Source organism: Schistocerca americana, chromosome 4 (assembly GCF_021461395.2).
Source record: "Schistocerca americana isolate TAMUIC-IGC-003095 chromosome 4, iqSchAmer2.1, whole genome shotgun sequence".
NCBI lineage: Eukaryota > Metazoa > Arthropoda > Insecta > Orthoptera > Acrididae > Schistocerca > Schistocerca americana.
The window spans coordinates 103729675-103751449 of NC_060122.1; the positions used below are offsets into that span (position 1 = coordinate 103729675).

At 38.9% G+C, this 21775-nt stretch overlaps 1 protein-coding gene across 1 annotated transcript; it reads left to right on the forward strand.

The window, feature by feature from the left end:
• Positions 1-62: 62 nt before the first annotated feature.
• Positions 63-18609, forward strand: LOC124612361 (LETM1 domain-containing protein 1). Its single transcript, XM_047140518.1, has 5 exons — positions 63-314; positions 451-801; positions 5973-6261; positions 17964-18110; positions 18185-18609. Exons 1-5 carry the CDS (start codon positions 244-246, stop codon positions 18359-18361), a joined length of 1035 nt encoding a protein of 344 aa, XP_046996474.1. The 5' UTR covers positions 63-243; the 3' UTR covers positions 18362-18609.
• The last annotated feature ends 3166 nt before the right edge of the window (positions 18610-21775 follow it).

Sequence of the window (21775 nt, forward strand, 5' to 3'; positions counted from 1 at the left end):
TCTATGGTGCGGAATGTGAAATCAAATCTAGTATCGGAGTTCCAACGATAGTCGAACATCCTTGTCGATTCTGTCCTCAGTGCGTGCTATGTTGCTATCGAAGATGGGGAGGAGGTATTCAAACAAATGCGTATTCGTGATATTGTTGATGGACGGAAATAAATAGTGACAGTCAGAAATACAACAATATTTTGCTGTTTTGAGATTATTTGATTTTTAATTTCTTTGATCTGAATACCGAAGATGATTTATTCAAGTTATATTGGCAGGAGTTTAATAACAAGTTGCAGCATAACTCGACATTGTATTCGTAGGTACGATTAATTCATATTGTAAGCATGATCAGCTAATGATATTGCGTAAATAAACGAGAGAAAACATCACATAGCATTGTGCCAGATGTAGGTGAGCATGTGTCACATTAATTTCTAACAATCAATGTTTTCGCAGATGCAGTCAGAAAACTACGACGTCACAGAAAGAAATTAATAAAATACGACGATATGCACTTTCGCGCTACATGCAATTTGTTCAAGGCTATGAGACGCTTTTGGAGAAGAAGTTCCCCGCGGCTCTACGTACGTACAGGATATTTACTGCCGGAATTAAGGATTTCTACAGAGACTTGAAGTCATTCTTTCAGATCTCAATGCAGATACATACCGCTCTGAGAGATCGCGCACTTTTAAGTCGAGGTGAACTTGAATTGTATCACAAGATGAAGAAAGACATAGTGAAAGTTGCTCCAATGCTCTTTCTATCCGTTTTGCCTTTTACAAATTATATAGTTTTGCCAATGGTGTAAGTATATCATGTCTCTTGCACTTGGTTGTCTGTCAGCATATTTTGTGTGAAGTCTTAACTCTGAACGGAAGTCCACATTAATTACTAGCTCTGAGTTATAATGAAGACTTTTGGAGTATTAATTTTGCTACAAATGAAATTTGAAGCCTCCATGTGAATCAATCATTGTGTGTGAAATTTTGATAGTGGACGTATGAATGTGGGTACTGTAGTTTGCTTGTTGCCATTAGTATAGGCCTAATATATCACATTTAGATACTTCCCTATGCACTTGATAGATACATTGTACATGCACAATCTGCAAATCACTAGAATTTTTGACAGGACATTTTCAAAGCTTATCTTGCGGGAAGTGTATTTATGTTTCACACATATATCAGAATCATCCAATACATGAAGATAGGGGAATGAAGTGTTCAGCTGGGTGGTAGTGCCATCTGGCTCAATATTTTAATACCAACATACCTTGCAATTCTTCTAAGCTGCATGTGATGTTTTTAGCTGTTCGTCCTTTTATATCTACCCTCTACTCCATTCCTTGGTCATCCAATTGCTCTGTTGGCTATGTTACATTAACCATCCACTCCATGTATCTGCTCCTGATAGTAAAGAGCAGTTCCCATAATACCTCAGTATATGAGGAGTACTTACTGAGTGCAGTGCAGTAAATTGCCAAAATATTCAGGCACTAACATGCCAGAGGGGACTCGAAATCAGTGCTGAAATAACATAGTAAGTTAACAGAGTGTAGATCTTTTTAATGGTATGCATTGTTTGGACATTTCTGCATACTTTGCAAACTGGATTTCTGTGACTTGCTTTTCAGTCCGGAAAGAATTTAGAGGTCTGCCGCAGGAGATTAAAATTAATGATGAATATTTTTCATTAATCAAAGCCACTTACCACCATCATTTCGTCTTTCACTTCAGATGTGCGGTACAGATTGACATGGTTACATAAGTACCTTCATGTTCATTTGTAACATCATTGTGTCCACTCTTTAGCTATCGGGTCACTGTGGTGGGCTTTAATTGGAGCCTCTGATAGCCCCAAAAAAATGTGCCCCCCCCCCAAAAAAAGGGGGGGTCATGAATGAGATGGTAAGTGTTACCAAAATTACCACTGGACCAGAAGCCATAAATTAGAAAAGGCGACTGATGTCCCACTTATGCTGTCAGATGAATATGAAGAGGAGTTACCTGCAACCAAATGGCATCTCCCCAAAGTTTGTTGGTTGGTTGATTTGGGAGAGGGGTCCAAATAGCGAGGTCATTGGTCCCATCAGATTAGGGAAGGAGATTAGCTGTGCCCTTTCAGGCATTTGCCTGAAGCAATTTATGAAAATCACCGGAAAACCTCTCCGTTAAGTCCTCAAGTATTTCACACATATATAATGTTGGCAGCAAGTTAAGGTGACAAGTAGAAAAAACTTGCTGCTAGATGATTTTCATATTCCAGCAGAATGTAATTTTGTTCAGGATTCATGTGGAGGACGTAGGTGAGGCCAGTGTGTTAGCATCCAGCAGAGTTTAGATCAGAGATGATTATTTTCATGGTGTCAGCACTTCTCAAAGCGTAACAGAAAAGGGGGGGGGGGGGGGTGCCAACAGCTGGTTGTAAATACGCAATAAGAATGCAGCAGTCAGACAGTATGTTTTGTGGCAGTAAGTTGTTTCAGTTGTGCCAGATATTGACTTGAACATATTTGGAAAAGCAGCAGTCGTAAGCCTAAAATTAATTGGAATGTTCTCCACAACTGTAAAAATTATTTTATGACATGTGATATACAGCTGAAATAAGTACTTTTTGAAGTATTCAGTAACTGTCATTGTTTTTCCTCATATGACAACACATGTTGATTTTGTCAGCTCACACAGTCTGTCACCTTCCCAACCTAACATAAACCATGAGTTGGACAGTTGATGTGTTTGTCACCAAAGCCTTCATTCCAAAAAGGCAGAGAAAATACCAAAGACGTAGTGATGGCAATTTTAAATCCACCCATTAAGAATATAAAGTAGTTCCATTTTTGGTGCTCAAAATATGTTGCCCCTTTTCTTATTGGTTATTTTAATCTGTATGAAAAGAATGCATTATTAATCTATGTATCTTATTGGAGGTGGAGTGCCCTGGCTAACATTGGTCCCGGTCCTGTAGCCATTAATATCTAAAGATGCTGGAATTCTTATACTCACTTCTAAGCACATTTAAAATTACTCTCCAATACTTATTGTTAGTAATAAAAGTAAGCTTCTGCTGAAATTTGATTTGTACTTTCACAGCGCAACACACTAATGTTTTTCATATTGACTTTTTTTTCCCAAAAATAAAGTTCAGAGTTGAATCATGCACTCTGGACCAATGTCATTCATCTAGCTCCTACCTTATGTAAAGCAATAAATTGGGAATTATTAAAAGGAAATTAAATGCGTGTCCCATTATATAGCCTACTCCTCCTACAAATTGTATGAATATCTTGATTCAAGAATTGAAAATTCATGTTATCCAGAAGGCAATGAACAGTAAAGCTGCATGCCAAGTGTTAGTCTCAGGTGAAGACATAAGGCCTCTGCTGTCAGAAATGTGGTAGCTATTTCCTCTGAATAATACTAGTGGCCAAGTAAACTTTTAAATACAATATGGGAAATTCTGGCAAAATGTAAAAATTTACACCAAATAGCAGAATTGCTGAGTTGCAACAGGCACACAAAGACGAATGAAGGCTTCACTAGCTTTTGGAAGAATCTTTTTCATGCCAAACTTCGTGGGTTGAGATGGTATTTGATATTATTTTATTATTTCAGTGGTTACAAAACTGAATCAGATTTACAAAGAACTTGAGCCCACTTATCAATGTGACGTTGCAACCCCTCTGGCCCGAATGCGTGCATCGGTTTGGTTGGCAAAGCTGTCATAAAGCCGTTGTATCCTATCTTAAAGTAAGCTGCCACACAGCTGCTCTAACTGGCCCTTGGTAATCTGGATACTGGCACTGGGACCAAATTGACATCTATGCTGGTCATACACATTCTGTCAGGGACGGATCTGGGGATTTTACAAGCCATGGGAATACCTCAGTATTGTGCAGACATCTCATACACACATTTGCTATGTGTGGATCAGAATTGTCACGTCATGTTGAAAACAATACTGTTGCATGAGAAGTAACTCGTGATGATTTATTATCTGATGGTGATTTGGATTCCCTGTCTAGCCTTAGTATTCACAGGGAAAACATACACTGTTTTACGGATGCAGAATAGGATAGAAAAGATGATGCAGGTTGTCTCTTATGTACCGTGTGCTGTCAGAGTTCCCTCAGTCATTACCAGCTATGATCTGAAGCCATACCCAATGGCTCCCCACATCATGATGCCAGAGTATCACTGCTGTGTCTCTCCAGTACGCTGGAAGAGTAGAACTTCTCCCAAGGCCATTGCCATACTCGTTGAGAATGGTCATCAGGGGTAATGCAGAACCACGATTCATCACTGAACAGAACGCGATGCCACTCATCAGCAGTACCACTCCAAACAGCCATTTGTGTTGTGGTGTTAATGGCAGCCTACACATGGGAACATAATTTACTAGTCCGTCTGCTGCTAGTGTCTGAGCTACGGTCCAGCACCCAGTGTTGTAGGAATCTATTACTTTTTCTCAGATGACAGGAACAAGTGTGAAGGGATTACAATGTGCTCAGTGTACAATATGGTGGTCCTCTTGTGATAGTCAGACAAGGTCGACCAGAACTGTGACAATGAATATGCCTGCCCATATGTTCCCATCTGGTCAGACATCAGGCCAATGATCCGAATGCCCCATAAATCTGGATATTGTACGATTCAACCAGCTGGCCAAGTAGAGATCCACAATGAGGTCTCTTCCAAACTTCATCAGGTGTTGATAACATCTACAAGCACGCAGTGTCTCCGTGTTCTTCACAGTGATCGCTCAACATATGACCCTGTTCATGCGCCTTGTATACCGTACTGGGCCTGGTAACAATACTAATGCTCTGTGGTAGCCATTGTACCTGTTAAAGAGAAGTGCAACTCTCATTTTCGTATCCACCCGTGACGTGTACATGTACAAAGTTATATTGCCATCTGACCATATCTTGTGGGTGCTTCAATTTTTTTGTCAGGCTTTTCATATCAAAACAAAAATTCACATGAGAAAACTGCAAAATTACGAGAGACAGAATGACTGGATAAACCAGATGGTTTGATGTTCCCTATTGGCTTTGACCAATGATGTCATATTATGCCCTAAGATGCTACACAAACATCAGTTCCATATGTCGAGCAATAATATAGCATGTAGCCATGGCATGAAAATATAAACATGAAATGCAGAATTGTACAAATTCATAAAATAAACATTGAAAATTAGGGAGAACAGCAGGAAATTGGGAGTTGGAGGGGGGGGGGGGGGAGACTACAATCAAATATCAACTACAAAAGTATTAATCCACAGTGGTTTTTTGGTATGAGTGCAAAATAGTGGATTTATTTGCATAATTGTGTGAGAGACAAGTGCAGTTGGCTTGTGGCTCATTGTCAATAACCTAGTGTCTGAATCTATTGTGGTTATTATTATTATTTTGTGTAATATAAGGATTCCAACATCCTCCATTTTCCTTTAACAATTGTACATTTTTCCTTCGCTTGGTCCAAGTAGTGAAGAATCTACTTCAAATTTCTGAAAGTCTGAAGTTGTATCTTTTTTTTCCGTTTGATCTCCTGTAGTTGTGCTCATCAACAGTTGGCAAACACGTGCCCTCCTATCCTACTTCTTAAAATTTATTAGTTTGATACGTGCTTTTTTAGTGTAAGTTATGTAATCTCAGATGTTAAATGAAACAACAATTTCACTGTTACCAGTCGCCGTCACGGTGACTGGTAACAGTGAAATTGTTGTTTCATTTAATGTCAGTAACAGTCACGGTAAAGCCTAACCTAAAAATGTTCGCATTTAAAGTTAATCTCAGATGTTTAGAATATCTAAGTGAAATATAAATTATTTCTGTCCACTTTTTTACACTTGGCTGATGGTAACTAGTGATATAAAATTCATTAAGCATTTTGATGACATTGTCATCAGCATTGTACATCCTGGGCTTTACGTACAATTTATTTCCAGTGTTAAAATGTTTACTGAATGTCTAGATACCTCTTCCCTCGACAACTGCTGTGCTCTCATTTCTGGACCATTCAGCAGCGTGTGGAATTTGATGTTCATAATCTTCGGTCACGTTTATACCACTGTCGACCAGTGTTCCGAGCTTTGCAGGCACAGTTGGACAATATAGAAGATGAATCCTTACACAAACCGTGGGCAAGGATTTTAAGTTTAATTGGAAGCGGTGTGCATCCAAAAACCGAGGATATTGTGAAGTGCATTGACTTATTTAAAGGACACCCATACCACGTCCTGTATCTCTATACTGGTCATGTTGTAAGTATGACAATTCATGGATTGTATCCTTATGTGGAATTAGGATAAGTTATGAAAGAAGTTGGTTAAAATTAGTAGCAGAACTACTGTTGGTATTGTTATTTGAGTTTATAAATTACACAATTTTACATTTAATGTAAACGGATAGATAAAAATTCTGCTCACTAAGCGGCAGCAGGGGAACACACCCACACAAAAGGATTTAGCTATTAAAAGCTTTTGGAGCCACTGGCTCATTCTTCTGGCAGAAGAGTTGAAGGGGAAGGAAGAGGGGTGAAGGAAAAGGACTGGAGGAGGGCTGTAGGAGAAGGGATACGGTTCAGAAAAGTCACCCAGAACCCCAGGTCAGGGGAGACTTACCAGATGGGATGAGAAGGAAAGACCGATTGTTGGAGACTGCACCGTATGAGGTTTGAAACCTGAGAGCTTAAAGGTGGGAAACAGGGTAATGTGCAAGACAGAGATTACTTCTAAAACATTGTGCAAGAGTTGATAAGACTGTAAAGCTAAGTACATTGTATATAAGAGAGGTGGGAGGGGGGACGGCAAAGAATAGACGAGTCAGAAAATGAAAGATGTAGGAAACTAAAATGGAGTGAAGAAAGGCGTAGTTACTATGAATAAATGCTGAGACTGAAGGAATTAACATAAATTAATGGCAGACGGGTGGCGAGAACCAAGGACATGTGCTGGTTCTCACATGCAGAGTTCTGAGAAACTGGTGCCTGGGGGAAGAATCCAGATGGCGCGTGCAGTGAGACAGGCACCATTGTAATGGCTGTCATGTACAGCATGCTCTGCAACATGATATTGTGTGTTGCCTTTATATACCCTCTGCTTATGTCCATTCATCCTGACTGATAACTGGGTGGTAGTCCTGCCAATGTAAATGGCCAAACAGTGCTTACTTAACAGCTGTTATGTAATGTGTCATTTCAAAGGTGGCTCTATGGGAGGGAACATGTTGATTTCATCCTCACTGTAGCCAGCTACACACTTTCATCCACATCAAGCCCTGAAATGAGATGCATTCTGTCTGAGATTTTGCCCACCACGTCTGGAATAGCTTTTCGTTGCTCTCCCAATCTCTGCAACATTCTTGTCAGACCCTATGTTTCTTCTGCACCCATCTCCCTACCCTATGGCTTTGTACCCCTCTGACCATCCCCACTGCAAGATTTGCCCTGTGCACCCCCCCCCCCCCCCCCCCTACCACCATCTATTCCAGCCCTGTAACTGCCATAACATATACTATGAAAGGGAGAGCCACCTGTGGAACAACACGTTACATACCAGCTGTTACGTAAACACTGTTCGGGCTTTTACATTGGCATGACTATCACCCAGTTGTCAGTCAGGATGAATGGGCGTATGCAGAAGGGGTATACAGCCAACACACAATATCTTGTTGCGGAGCATGCTGTACACAACAGCCATGACCACAGTGCTTGTTTCACCACACACGCCATCCGGATTCTTCCCCCAGACACCAGTTTCTCAGAACTCCGCATGTGGGAACTAGCACTACATGTCCTTGGTTCTCGCCACCTGCCTGGCCTTATTTTGCGTTAACTCCTTGCGTTTCAGCATTTATTCACAGTAACTACTTCTTTCTTCACTCCATTTTAGTTTCCTACATCTTTCATTTTCTGACTCGTCTATTTTCTGCCATACCCACTCTTATTAACTCATGCACGAAGTTTTAGTAGTATTCTGTTTGGCGTATTACCCTGTCTTCCACCTTTAAGCTCTCAGGTTTCAAATCCTATCCAGTGCAGTCCCCAACAATTGGTCTTTCCTTCTCATCCCGTCCAGTAAGTCTTCCCTGGTCTGAAGTTCAGACTTTTCTGAACTGTACCTCTGTCTATACAGCTCTCCAGTCCCTTTCCTTGATCCCTCTTCCTTCCCCTTTAACTCTTCTGCCAGAAGGAGGGCCCACTGGCAATGAAAGCTTGTAATAGTTAAATCCTGTTGTGTGTGTGTGTTCCCCTAACGCCACTTGGTGCGTAGATTTTTTATCTATATGTTTAAATTATATTATCAACAATTTTACATTTGTAAGATTAATTATGTTAAATTTCATGTTTGTGGGTACCGGTTAAGGATGCATTAGTAAAGCTTAAATGCAAGAAATTTTATGAGGGCCGCCCCCCCCCCCCCCCCCCCCCCCCCGCCTCCCAGCCTCCGATAGGCTATAAATAAAAGACAAGTTCATAGAAAACAATTATTTTTTTACCAAAAGTTTTGTACACTTACTGTTACTTTTCAAGCATAACCACCGAAAAGATTGTGACATTTATCATACCTGTGGACAAGCTTTGCAATACCCTCTTCAAAAATGGTGCCAGCAATGACTGCAAATGAGTATTGACGGTGTTTTGAAGATCTTCATTGGTTTGAAAGTGCTGCCTGCCCTCCCAGCCATGTCTTTAGTTCAGGGAAAAGGTGAAAGTCGCTGGGAGCCAGGTCAGGACTGTACGGCGGATGATCAATAATGTCCCATTGAAAGTGTTCAAGGAACCACTGGGTTGTGCCAGCAGTGTGTGGTCGAGCATTGTCATGGATCAACACAATTCCTGAAGTCAGCATTCCTCTTCATTTGTTTTGAATGGTTCTCCACAAACGTCGTAAAATTAAACAATAAGCAGCTGCATTGATAGTGGTTCCGGGCTGCATAAACTCTACAAGCAACACATCTTTTTGGTCCCGAAACATGTTAGCCGTAACCTTTCTGTTGTTGAATGTTTGTTTGAATTTTTTTGGTTTGTTTGGTGAATTTGGATGCATCCATTGTTGTGATTGTCGTTTTGTTTCCGGTGTGTCGTATTGGATCCAAGTTTCATCTCTCCAGTAACAGTTGATTTCAAAAAGTTCCCTCCTTCATCATGATAACAATCAAGGAAATTTAAAGCTGACACCACTCATTGACTTTTGTGGGCATCAGTCAGCATTTTTGGAACCCAATGGGCACAAAGTTTTTTGTACGCTAAATGTTCAGTAACAATAGTGTGTACAACAGGTCTTGAAACTTCCGGAATTTCCATAGACAAAGCAGTTATGGTGAACATAAAATTTTCTCTAACCATTCTGTCAACTCATTCAACAAGGTCAGCTGTAGCGACAGACTTGCGTCCTTGGCCCCCGTTCTCATGCACGTCATTTCGGCCATCTTTAAACTTTTGGCACCATTCACGCACACAACCATCAGTCATGAAGTTATCACTGTACACTTGGCTCATTCTCCGATGAATTTCTGCTGCACTGTTCCCTTCTGCATGCAGAAACTGAATTACACTTCGTAATTCACACTTGGCGGGAGCAAAAATGACGGCAGCCATGTTTATGTGGCTGTAGTGCAATGCAGACTGATGCCTTGATGTTGGCAATGGCGGAGAATGTAGTGCGAGAGTTGCGCAGTAGCCTACAGCACATGTCCACTTTCTGCCACTCATGTAGCTTCTATACTAAGCAGTTGGAGGTTGAAGGGGGGGGGGGGGGGGGACCTGCCCTAGTGTAATGCCATTTTTATATTTCACAGCTACTTTCTGATGTTTCAAATTGATTGCCATGTAGTCTGTTCGATTTGCTGTAATAGTTTCTAATCATCATCATTTAAAGATTTTGCGCGTACCAAAAAGTAAATTTGACTGGAGAACATTTCCAGGCTGTATTTTTTATGATGTTAAATTGTCACTAACTGTGAAGATTGGCTTAAAAATGTATTGACAAAAAACCTCATCTAATGCAACAATTTATAATTGGTAGTGTAATTCAAGTTGAACAACAGACATCCTAAGCCTTTTTTCAGGCAAGACTGGGCTTTGGCACAACATGAGTATAAAACATTTTATATCAACAGGTGTGAAAAAACTTTGTTGCCAATGGATTCCACATAATCTGACTCCTGAACAAAAACAACACATTGATTGGTACAGAAAAACTCTTGGTGTTTTGAGCAGAACCTAAGCCTACGAGAGTCTGATGAATTCACAGTGCGGATAAGAAGATTGTTGTTAGGTTTTTTTCTAAAATGGACCATATTGGTGTTGTAGCATTAGAGTATAAATTTCCATTACTGTCAAGTGGCACACAAACGTATATTTACTACAAATTTTTGATAAAGTTCACCCACAAGGCAAAAATTTCATGCCATGATGACAAATCGCTGCATGCAGCAAAACTAGAGACTTATTATCTGTATGCCCTAAAGGTCACCATACAAGCCGGACCTAGCAGCTTGTAGAAAAAATAATTTAAAATATTTGAAAAACTAATCTTGTTTGTTTTTGTAAAAAAACTCACCCTTGTAAACGAGTGTTTTTTTTTATTATTTTAACTGCAATACACTATTTCAAGCAGACCTTTCCAGCAAAATGGTGAAATACTTTGCTGTGTAAAGAATGGAGCAATGGCATATTGAAATGCCAGTTTGCAGCTTAACATTTTCATTTACACAGACTATAAGAACAAGACGCAAGGTTATAATTCGGGGGCCACGGCTAAATCCATATCTGCCGTTGTGATTTGAAATTTTATAGTGGTCTGATACATCAAGCATTGAAACACAACAGAAAATAGTATTCACACTAGCTTTTGAGCTCTTGCACTTTTTCTAATAAAAGTGTACACACAGGCCCAAACATACACTCCCATGCCATCAGTGATACTGATTATAGATTACTGAAGGACAAGGAAATGTATGTTCGGGTGTGTGAAAGTGCGGACTTTAGCTAATGTGAACACGTTTTCTGTTGTGTGTTTCGATACTTCACACATCAGTCCACTAGAGGTGAGTTGTTGCCTTTCCCTTATTTTACATCTTGTTCCATCCAGGAATTTCCATTATTGTTATCATTTGAAGTTTTCTTTTGCTCTCTGTCACCCAAGACAAGTGTCACTCTGGTCATAACTTAGTCAGTGCCCAGAACCTTTAAAGTGAGTCTGAGTATATATAATGTTTTACATTCTTCTCAATCACTTATGATGGAATGAAGAAGAGAGTCCATACGGTATACTAATTTGTCTTCTGTCTTACAGGTTTTGCTGATTTTTTTATTTGTCGCTGGGCTTTTGGAGAACTGAAATGGGACTTTTTAAAAACCTTGAAATTATCAAATTAGAATTCATGTTATAATGGTAGTAGAGGATGAGATAAGTTAAGTAAAAAATATAAACCAATGCAGTAAAAAATTACTAAATATAGTTGATATAAGTTTCTCTTGACCTTTACAGTCAGGCAGCTTAGATATGTTTGAAATTAGTATGGTAACTCCAGTGGTATACACAGAGAAGCCTACTGCCGAACTTAAGAGTATTATGAACGAAATGTTATTTTCTGTTGTGAAATGACGATGACAATAAAATCGGAGAAATTTAGCCCTAGACAGAGATTGTATGTTGAAGATATAAAGATGTTTTGTGTGTAACTTGGCGATGGAATCAGAGATTGATTGAATCATCTTATAGTAACAAGTCACTAAATACTTGACATTCTTTGGACATGGAGCAGCAGATTAATTTATTTGAGATTGGTTGGAAGCAACATCATCATTTCAGCACATTTTCATGACCGCGATGCAGTCATATCAGGATCGACATTAACGGACAAAAAGATTTATTGACTTTAAAAGAAATCAACACTACAAATTTGAAAATGATTGTTTCAGAAATGATAGGAAAAATTATGTTCCTCCTGCATCAATGCTGTGTTTGGTCCATCAGCGTGATCATAATTTCTAGAGATAAAATGATTAACATTCAAATAATGAGGAGATGGAGATACTTAAGGATTATTTGTGTAAATAAGCACACTTCATATATAACACATTTTTTAATGCTACATACCTTTTTATATTACAGTTACAATAGCTGGTGCATATTAACAAAAGCTTTGCACATCACAGGCAATACTTGAGATTAATGTCCTGTTGATGGTGCCTGCTTGTAATTAATTATATAAAAATATATGTTTTCTGATAGAGAAGACAATTGGCACATTTACAGACTATTTTGCACAAATTATCAAATACAGATTGTGGAATGCAGCAAGTCCGCGTCCCTTTCATGGAATAGATACAGTAACAGGTGAAGTGCTCAAGGCCTCGTTTGTCTTGAAATTCTTTTTATATCATTAATCGATATGTGTACATAGAGATTTACAGCCGCCATGCAGGAGTGGCAAAGGTAAAGAATGATAGATTCTGTTGCTGCTATGCAATGGTTCATTCCTTTTACATTACAATTGTTGATAACTTCAGGCCATCAGGCATTTACTATTGAGCATGTACTAATGTTTGTGAGGCGAAAATTACCTGTATTAAAAGATCTGCCAACAGTTGCTCATCTTGTGTACTATTTGCAAATGGAACTTGAGGAGGATGAAACAATAAGATACATAAAATATTCTGTCACTGTGTTGGGAGGTTTCAAGGAATTCTTTTCAATGGCAAGTATGGTGAGGGGAGAGATCAAAAGGAACGAAATGGTTGATGCTGTTTAATTGACCAGAAATCAGTACATTTTATTAACTATCTTTACGAATCTTCCACATAATGCACCTGTGTTTAAATATTAACAATGCCTTTGACTCATAAGACAATGCATCTAAGGCTTAAAATCAGCTTACAGTAAAAATACAGAGTACATGCTGTGTGACTGAACTCAGCAGCATTATTAGTAGTTATTTTTGTTTCTGTCGTATGCCATCTACTTGTCGGTCATGCTAGGTCCATCCATTGTTTTCCCTTGTGTAACGAGCCACCCTCACAATGTGGTTTTGGATCCAGACTGATGATCTCCCAAATATTGGTGGAATGTCCCCATCTTTTGATACTAGTATAGCCTTCCCAATTCCTTGTCTTAATATTAGCAGATGATTCGCGGATGGTTGAAACTGGTCCTCAGTTTCTTTCGCGAAAGTGGTTTTTATTTTCAGTTATAATATTTTGCATTCCTCCTGGAGCAGGGTCACGGTGGGTGTGGTTGGGGCCTCTCTCCGCGTTTTCAGTGTCTGTAACCCATGGCCACTTCCCCGGGCAAAGACCGCTCTTTTATCCCTTTGTTTTTCCAGTTTTTAGCACCTTCTGGTGCCAAAATTTGAGTAGCCATCCTATCCTCTGACAGTTTGCTCTTTTAAGAGTGTAATTGGTTATCACCACACCTAAAAAAATCTCAAAAATCAATTATCTTCACCGTGCCCAATGATGATCTGGTCTTTGCCTTTTTTGCAGTGATTAATTCGTGTCTTAAGTTTTTGTTTCGCTTCTTCATCTTGGAGTCATTGTGATACATCTAGCTCGCGTGCTTGGTGATTAGATAGCTAAAGAAGATTGGCCTGAGACAACTGAATTTCCACTGCTGCTTTGATTCAGTTGTCTGTTTTGAATCTGTGTGAACAGATTCTGGCAGGCTGTATTTAGAATGTTGTGCAAGATTTTGAAAACCAGTCCATGACAGTTTTTCCACTATCACTTCGATTGTGATACACCAGTCTTTGAGCACTGGGGTGTCCGCATCGTAACAATTCCCGGTTCTTCACAGAAATGTGGCCTGCTAGTTTGGTCTTTATCATTCAGAATTGTTCAATCTCACTGGATGCATCTGTGCCACCTGTCCACTGTGTCATAGTGATGCATTGTTGTTGTACACTTCCACTAATTCACCATGGATTATTTTAGCTTTGTTGCTCTTCAAATGAAGAAAACATTATCATGCGATACTGTACTTGATCGATGGGCTCTGCCATTATGTTTTGACTCGTCTAATGGTGTGCTGTGTTACTGTGGCCTGTGGATTTCACTGTGTACCCGGACTATGTACACACCTCTGAACAAACAAAGAAAATTATTTCATAGCTTTATTTTTTTGGTGTGATAATTAAAACTTTTGACTACCTGCCTTAATGGTCAGTATGTGCGGTGTTACCTCGCTCGATCAGGAACGTAGGATAGAGAATGGAATTAATGGAAGTTGCATACACAGGGAATTAGTGAAGCTTGGTGGCAGGAGCAGCAGGTGAGGCCAGGATTATCTATACTGAAGCAAATAGGAATAATACAGAAGTAAGTCTTAACAGTGAGTAAGAAAATAGGAATGCAAGTAAGTTACTATGAACAGCATAGTGAATGCATTCTCATAGCCAGGGTAGCTTTTTGTCTAATATCTGCCCAAGCAGTACAAGTTGATATTTCTATTTGCTCCACAAGTGATGGAACAAAATAAAAGAATGTATGATGAGATAAATTAGGCAGATGGACTGTTTACAGAAGCCCGCGCACATTCAGTTTCTAGGCACCAAGGCTATGATATGAAAGTATAGCAGTCATGTTAGGAGAAGTTTGTTTCTGTTGTTTTGGAACTATATATCTGAATCATACAATGAAGGCTTTCACGACCGGATGGTGCTGTTGTTGATAATTCTTCCGGCTTACATAGCCGTGGTCCATGGAATTCTTCTATTCCTAACGTTTTGTCCAATACTACGTTGGACATCTTCAGAGGTATGGCTGGTCCTGCTGACAGTCGGCAGGACTCAGCAGGACCAGCCATACCTCTGAAGATGTCCAACGTAGTATTGGACAAAACGTTAGGAATAGAAGAATTCCATGGACCATGGCCATATAACCCAGAAGTATATATCTGAATGATGCTTCATTGGTGTGTGTTTCAAACATAACAGTAATTACCTGCAATAACTCTATCAAATTTGTATGTTTTTTGTAGGAACAGGCTGTCTGTATGTTCCTAATTAAATGGAAAACCTGTGTGTAAAAGCAGGCCTTGACCCTTTGTGATTTGTTGTGTAGTCATGGAGATATGGGCAAACAATCTCCGTGCATATTAAAGCATCATGGTGCTCAAACCAACTATCCAGTAATTCTGTATGGGGCTACTTGAAGAGCAGCAACATGCAAGACGATTCCTGCAAACATTTGGGAGTACCAGGATTTTCCAGACTGGGAATATGCATCTTTATGTAGTCTTAGCTGATGGGTAGCAGCATCTATAAACATATACTTTGGAGTGCTGCCAGAGATCTGTTGAAATTGTGTGGTAGTATTTTAGAGATACATACCGGATTTAGAACATACTACAGTGAGTCCTCTTGTACCTTTAAATTAGTGTACTGGTTATTAATAACAAATCCTTTGATTACACATGCATGTGTACAGAACCCTCCATATTGAGTTCATATTCGTGAATGCATCATGCAGTTGACTGCCTGGCTGTTTCCTTATCTTCCTCCTTGCCGCTGAGATTATTCAGTTATCAATAGCAAAATGTGGTATAATTGCTACAGTTGAAGACCAATGGGTAGCTTCAAGAAATGAAATTAGTGAAGGTAGTGGAGGATAGGTTAAAAGACAAGGCCTTGTAGAAACCGTTGGATATCACAGGACATATTGAATTTAATCGATGACAGGAGGAAGAAGGTGAAAATAAATACAAACATTAAAAAAATGGCTAAGCATGAATGGCCATATGACATATGTAAGGAATTAGAAGCATGTATGACTTGAGAAAAGACCTATACTAGCTAGAGGAAAACTAAAGAAGAAAAGAGAAGCAGCTGCAAGAGCTCAGATGGAAAACTAGTACTAAACAATGAAGGGAGAGCTTAAAGATGGGAGTATTCAGAGCTTCTATACAAGGAGATGAACATGAGGCAGCACTATAGAAAAGCAAGAGGACATAGATGAGATGGTAGATACGATATGCAAGGACAATTTGATAGAGCAGTGAAAGACTTAAGTTAAGAAGCCTTATGGAGTAGATGACATTCTGATTACCTCGGGAGAGCCATCCATGGCAAAACTATTCCATCTGGTTTGCACGATGTATGAGCCAGGCAAAATATCCTCAGACTCCAAGAAGAATGTAAAAGAAAGCAGGTGTAGACAGGTGTGAATATTACCAGACCATCAGTTTCATAAGCCATGGTTGCAAAATACTAACACAAATTCTCTACAGAAAAATAGAAAAACTGGTAGAAGCTGGCCTCTGGGAAGATTGGTTTGGGTTCTGGGATAATGTCGGACCACACGAGGCAATACTGACCCTGTGATCTCTATAGAAGATAGGCTAAGGAAAGGCAAACCTTACACTTATAACATTTGTAGAATTAAGAGGAAGCTTTTGACGGTGTTGAGTGGAATACTCTTTCTGAAATTTTGAAGGCAGTAGGAGTAAAATGCAGGGAGTGAAAGGCTATTTACAACTTGCACAAAAACCAGATGGTAGTTAAAAGAGTCGAGGGACATGAAAAGGAAGCAGTGGTTGACAAGGGAGTGAGACAGGGTTGTAGCCAATCCCTCATGTTATTCAGTCTGCATTGAGCAAGCAGTAAAGGAAACCAAAGAAAAATATGGAGTAGGAATTAAAGTTTAGGTAGAGCAAATAAAAACTTTGAGGTTTTGTGAGGACATTGTAATTTTGTCAGGAACAGCAAAAGACTTGGAGAGTGTCTTGAAAGGAGGATATAAGATGAATATCAACAAAAGTAAAACAAAGATAATGGAATGTAGTAGAATTAAACCAGGTGATGCTGAGGGAATTAGATTAGGAAATGAAGCTCTTAAAGTAGCAGATGAGTTTTGTGACTTGGGCAACAAAGTAACACGACGGCTAAAGTAGAGAGGATATAAAATGTAGACTGGCAATGGCAAGAAAAGTATTTCTGAAGCAGAAAATTTTCTTAACGTCAAATATAGATTTGAGTGTTAGGAAGCCTTTCCTGAAGGAGTATAGCCTTATATGGAGGTGAAAAGTGGACAATAAACTGTTCAGACAAGAAGAGGATAGAAGCTTTTGAGATGTGGTGCTACAGAGGAATCCTGTAGATAGCTAGCCTGTAATTAATGAGAAAGTTCAATAAAATTGGAGAAAATTTTTTGGCACAACTTGACTAAAAGAAGGGATTTGTTGATAGGACACATTCTGAGATGTCAAGGGATCACTAATTTATTATTAGAGGAAAGTGGGAAGGGGGAGGGTGGTAAAAAATCTTTCAAGGGATACCAAGAGATGAAAACACAGTAAGCAGATTCAGAATAATGTAGGTTGCAATAGTTATTTGAAGATGAAGAGCCGTGTGCAGGATAGAACAGCATGGAGAGCTGCATCAAAATTATGTTCAGCCTGCAGACTAAAACAACAGTGTAACATTTAATATATTACAAATTTGCAATAATGTACTACCTCTACATGCTGGTCAGAAGATCTTTATTTATGGATTCATTCTCTAACAGTCTCCAATCCAACTACTACTCCACATCAGCTACACCTGTTTCTGAGTGGACTGAACCAGTGGGCAAACTAATTGCCTGTTGTTGGGTAACCTATAGTTAAATGTCAGACTCATGGTAAAAAGTTCTAAAAGTTGCCAAAAGTGAAAGTAGTAATTGTTAGGACTCACCAGGGACCCACTATAGCCTGACATTTTTTACCACACATTCCTTGAAAAGAGCAGCCAGTGCTGTTTTACAATTTTTTTTATTACACTCACTGAATCAAGCAGAAAATTAAGAAGAGGGTAGCTTCTAAACAGATTTCCATAATGTTCGAGACAAACTGATTCTTTACCACACACATCCGCTCGCGTTTTTGGGGGGAGGGTGCTTATCATAATTATTAGAATTGTTTCATTTGTTGAGTGTCTTTAAGAAAAAGGCAGAAGATAGATACAGTTCACTGTTTTGTTCCAGAGACATCTTCTTAAAATGCATGGCATGCATGTTGGATGGCGACGCAGGTACCGGTTATCTGATCGAGCTCGAATCATACACGAAATGGATATGGCAATTTTGAGGGAAGGTGGAGTGAAAGCAATGAGCCATGACCAGCTGAGATGGGTATGATACTTGTATTTAAAGGTGTAACATACTGTGTTTTGTATCAAGAATCTTACTGAGTTGACTTTCAACAGGCTTGTTTCCTCCGTGGATTAAATCCTGTTAATGTGAAAGAAGATGATCTGATAGAATGGATAAATAACTGGATTGTAGTCTCAAAGCACGTGGATGAAAACAGTTTGTCACTTTTGCTACATTGCCCTATTCTGCTGGCATACAATCAGCCCGGTAACTGGGCACTTATATATTGAGTCTCCATTTGAAATTTGGCTCTGTACCCTCTCTTAAATTTGGTATGTAAATTGACAGGCATTTCTTCAAATTTCCACCTTCTGATAAGTGAATGCTGAGACAGAGCCCAGGCAAGGTAGCTGATGCCATGTGGGATTTATTACGATCATTCTAACATTAATAATATTATGGAAAAGCTTGAACAATCTATGTTTATTTTTTCATCATACTGTATTATCGAAACTAATAAAGAATTTTGAAATTTCTACTCACTGAAATTTATTTTACTCTTCCAAAGTGGTACAAATTGCCACGATAAAATGAAAATGACATTATGAAAACAGTTAAAAAAAACTTGTTGGTATGAGATTTGAAATATATGTATACACAAACAGTGTGTATTCCATAGTCGTGGAAACCACAGCTTTAACCTTGTGAGCAGCATGTTATGTGACTTTCAAGCTTTGGTTTTGACAATATGCTGCACATAATAGTAACACATTTTTCATATTTTAATTAGGCATGTGTGTCGCTCAGTTCTATAATTTAAGTTTTTTGATGCACAGATACAGCCAGCTCTTCAAAACAGAATTACATTCAAAGAGGCAGTGTTCTTTTCTTAAAAAAGTTCTTAAGAGAAAAAAAAATGTACCCCTCTCCAAATAAAACTGTCTGAATTGCTGTATACTGATACAGTTTAATGAAAATGAAGTTTTTATTTTCCTTGTTCCTGCACTTGGCACCAAACAAAGTGATAATGTATAAAGTTATAACTACTTATAGAGTGTGTAAATGAGTTTGTCTGTATTGGAAGTATCATTAGAAGGTTGCATAGACTGGAGCTTCAAGTGACATTGTGGTCAATGAAGACTTATCACTGTCTCATGTTGAGTGCAGACAAAAAATTGACTGCAGCCTGGTTGAATGTACCATTCTGACTTTAACACTTTCGCTGCGGCATCGGTGCAGGTGCGCAAATAACACTCTGAAAAGGCAGGTACTGCCATGAAACAGATTTGAAAGCTTTGCTTCCACGCTATGATCACTCTGCAGTTCTTCTGCAACCTCTAAATGATAATCTCCGTGGTATGCCTCGTCCTCACTACACAGAAAATCACTGTCTAGTACACTAAGTAACTGTTCCTCTGTCAATTTAGCACTTTTCCTGCTTCTTTTCACATTGGAAGGTCCAGGTGTCTGTTCATTAGTCTCCATTACAAACAATATAAGTTCAATAACTGACCACACAAAGGTGTACACGGTTTTATGCTAGCTTAGACGCTGCAACTAGACTGCGTAATCTGACAGTGAGCGCGGGTGCTTATAAGTGTCAGCCGCACTGGCTCGTGGCTTCTTGTGTGCTTATAAGCGTTAGCCACAGCGAAAGTGTTAATCTGAAGTGATTTAGCACACCCTACCGCCTGCTTTCTAGTATAAGTGTAGTGCCTTAACAATCCACCAGCTTTGAAAACACACACAGTTGGGACTCAGTTGTTGCTATTGACAAGCTAATTGATTGCTGGTTTTAAAAAAAGATTTTCCGTTAAATGTAACAAAAGAAATACTGCCACATTAAATTTTGATTTCTGCTAAATAAAATGGTTATTTCTGTGACACTGTCAAACTGCAGAAAGTATTTCTTCTGATACCACAGAGTGATATTAGAAAAGATTTTCTACGGCTCCTGTTGTTGGGCAGATGTGCTGATCATCACTGCCTCCTGTCTGGTGCATATGAGACAATTTTCATTATTTTCAACCAGGTTGCTGTCATCCGGTCCCATTCAAATGTATGAATCACATTTGAATTGCTGGTACTAGATGTGCAAATATATATAATTCAGGTTAAAGATGAGAAAATAGCTAATATGGAATGTGGTGTCATTTTGAAATGGTGTTCCAGTATGGATTTAGTCTGCACATTTTGAAAATAAGGTTCAGAATTCCATAGTGTGGGTATTTCCATAAATTACAAAAGTTTACTTTACAACTTGACATTTCTTTAAGGCAGTTTCAATAACATGAAAATTTTCTCTGGAGGGGTCAGGTGCATTAAGCAGTTTTGTACTAGTTTTAAAATCAAGCTTGCCTAATATGCCCTGCTGTGTTCCTCTCGCCCTGCTATGTTCCTCTCGAGACTTCCTCTTCTCCAAATATCTTTCACATTTGTGAGTACAGCGTCTTCTCAACATCCAACAATAGTCAATTGTATACTTTCCTTGGTATATCTTTCTTGTTACTTATATCGTGATGGAAGTGCTCATTTCCTCCCATAAAATAACTGATTGTTAGAAAAATAATTTAGGTGAAGAAAGTAAACTTCTACATACATGTTGCATGAGGCAGTTTCAATAATTTCATTGAATTTTCACTCTGCAGCAGAGTGTGCACCTATTTTAAATTTCCTGGCATAATAAAACTGTGTGCCAGATCAGGAATAGACTAAGATCTTTACCTCTTGCAATCAAATGCTCCGTATGAGCCATCCAAGCATGACTTGGTAGATACCTGCCCAGGTAAGGCAAAGTCCAAGGTTCAAGCCCCATTTCAGAACCCAGTTTTGATATGCCAGGAAGTCTCATATCAGCATATATTGTTCCAGAGTGAGAACTCATTCTGGGAACAATCCTTTAGGCTGTGGCTAAGCCATTTCTCTATTATCCTTTCTTCTAGGAGTGCTAGTAAATTTGGAAGGTTGGGGAGATAAAAAGTGTGTAATTTGCAGCTAGTACATACCTAATTATTTTTTGTACCAAATTTCCTAGTTATCTTATTGTAATGCGGATTTACAGCCAAAAGCAGAAAATGACATTTAAAACATTTCATAGTTGACTCCATGCTCATAATTTCACCAGCTCGCAGTCTCTTTAAAATTATGTCCCTATTAATTATTCTATTTCTATAAAAATACCATCATTAATTCTTTTTCCAGATACATGGTCTATCCCTGCTGTATAGCTGTCACAAATTTCTTCATGAAGCCCAGTTTTATACATAGAAGTGGAACTTCTTTTGTCACTGCTTCCAAAAACACTTATCACTGTTCTAGTTTATATATGCAAGAAAGAAAATTTGATGCTACTTGCTTATTGGCTGAGTAATATTCCAGTCACCTTCATACTATACACAGGGTAAATGAGGCTTATACAATACACACAACAGAACATTGTTTTCATGTCTTATTGAAAGTCACAAAATGGATGGTTGTTACCTACAACAATTTAAACTGTATTTGGTACCTTTTCTGAAAAACCTCCACTGTCCTGAATTGGATTAATATATGTCACAACTGTCAGAATGTCCCAGTATACAGATATACCTCCAACAAAAGAAACTGATCTGTGCAGTTTCTATCTTTTGACACTTTGACATCCACTGTGCTTTCACAACTCTCTTTGTAAATTTGAACAGATTCATCAGACTGGACACAAAACG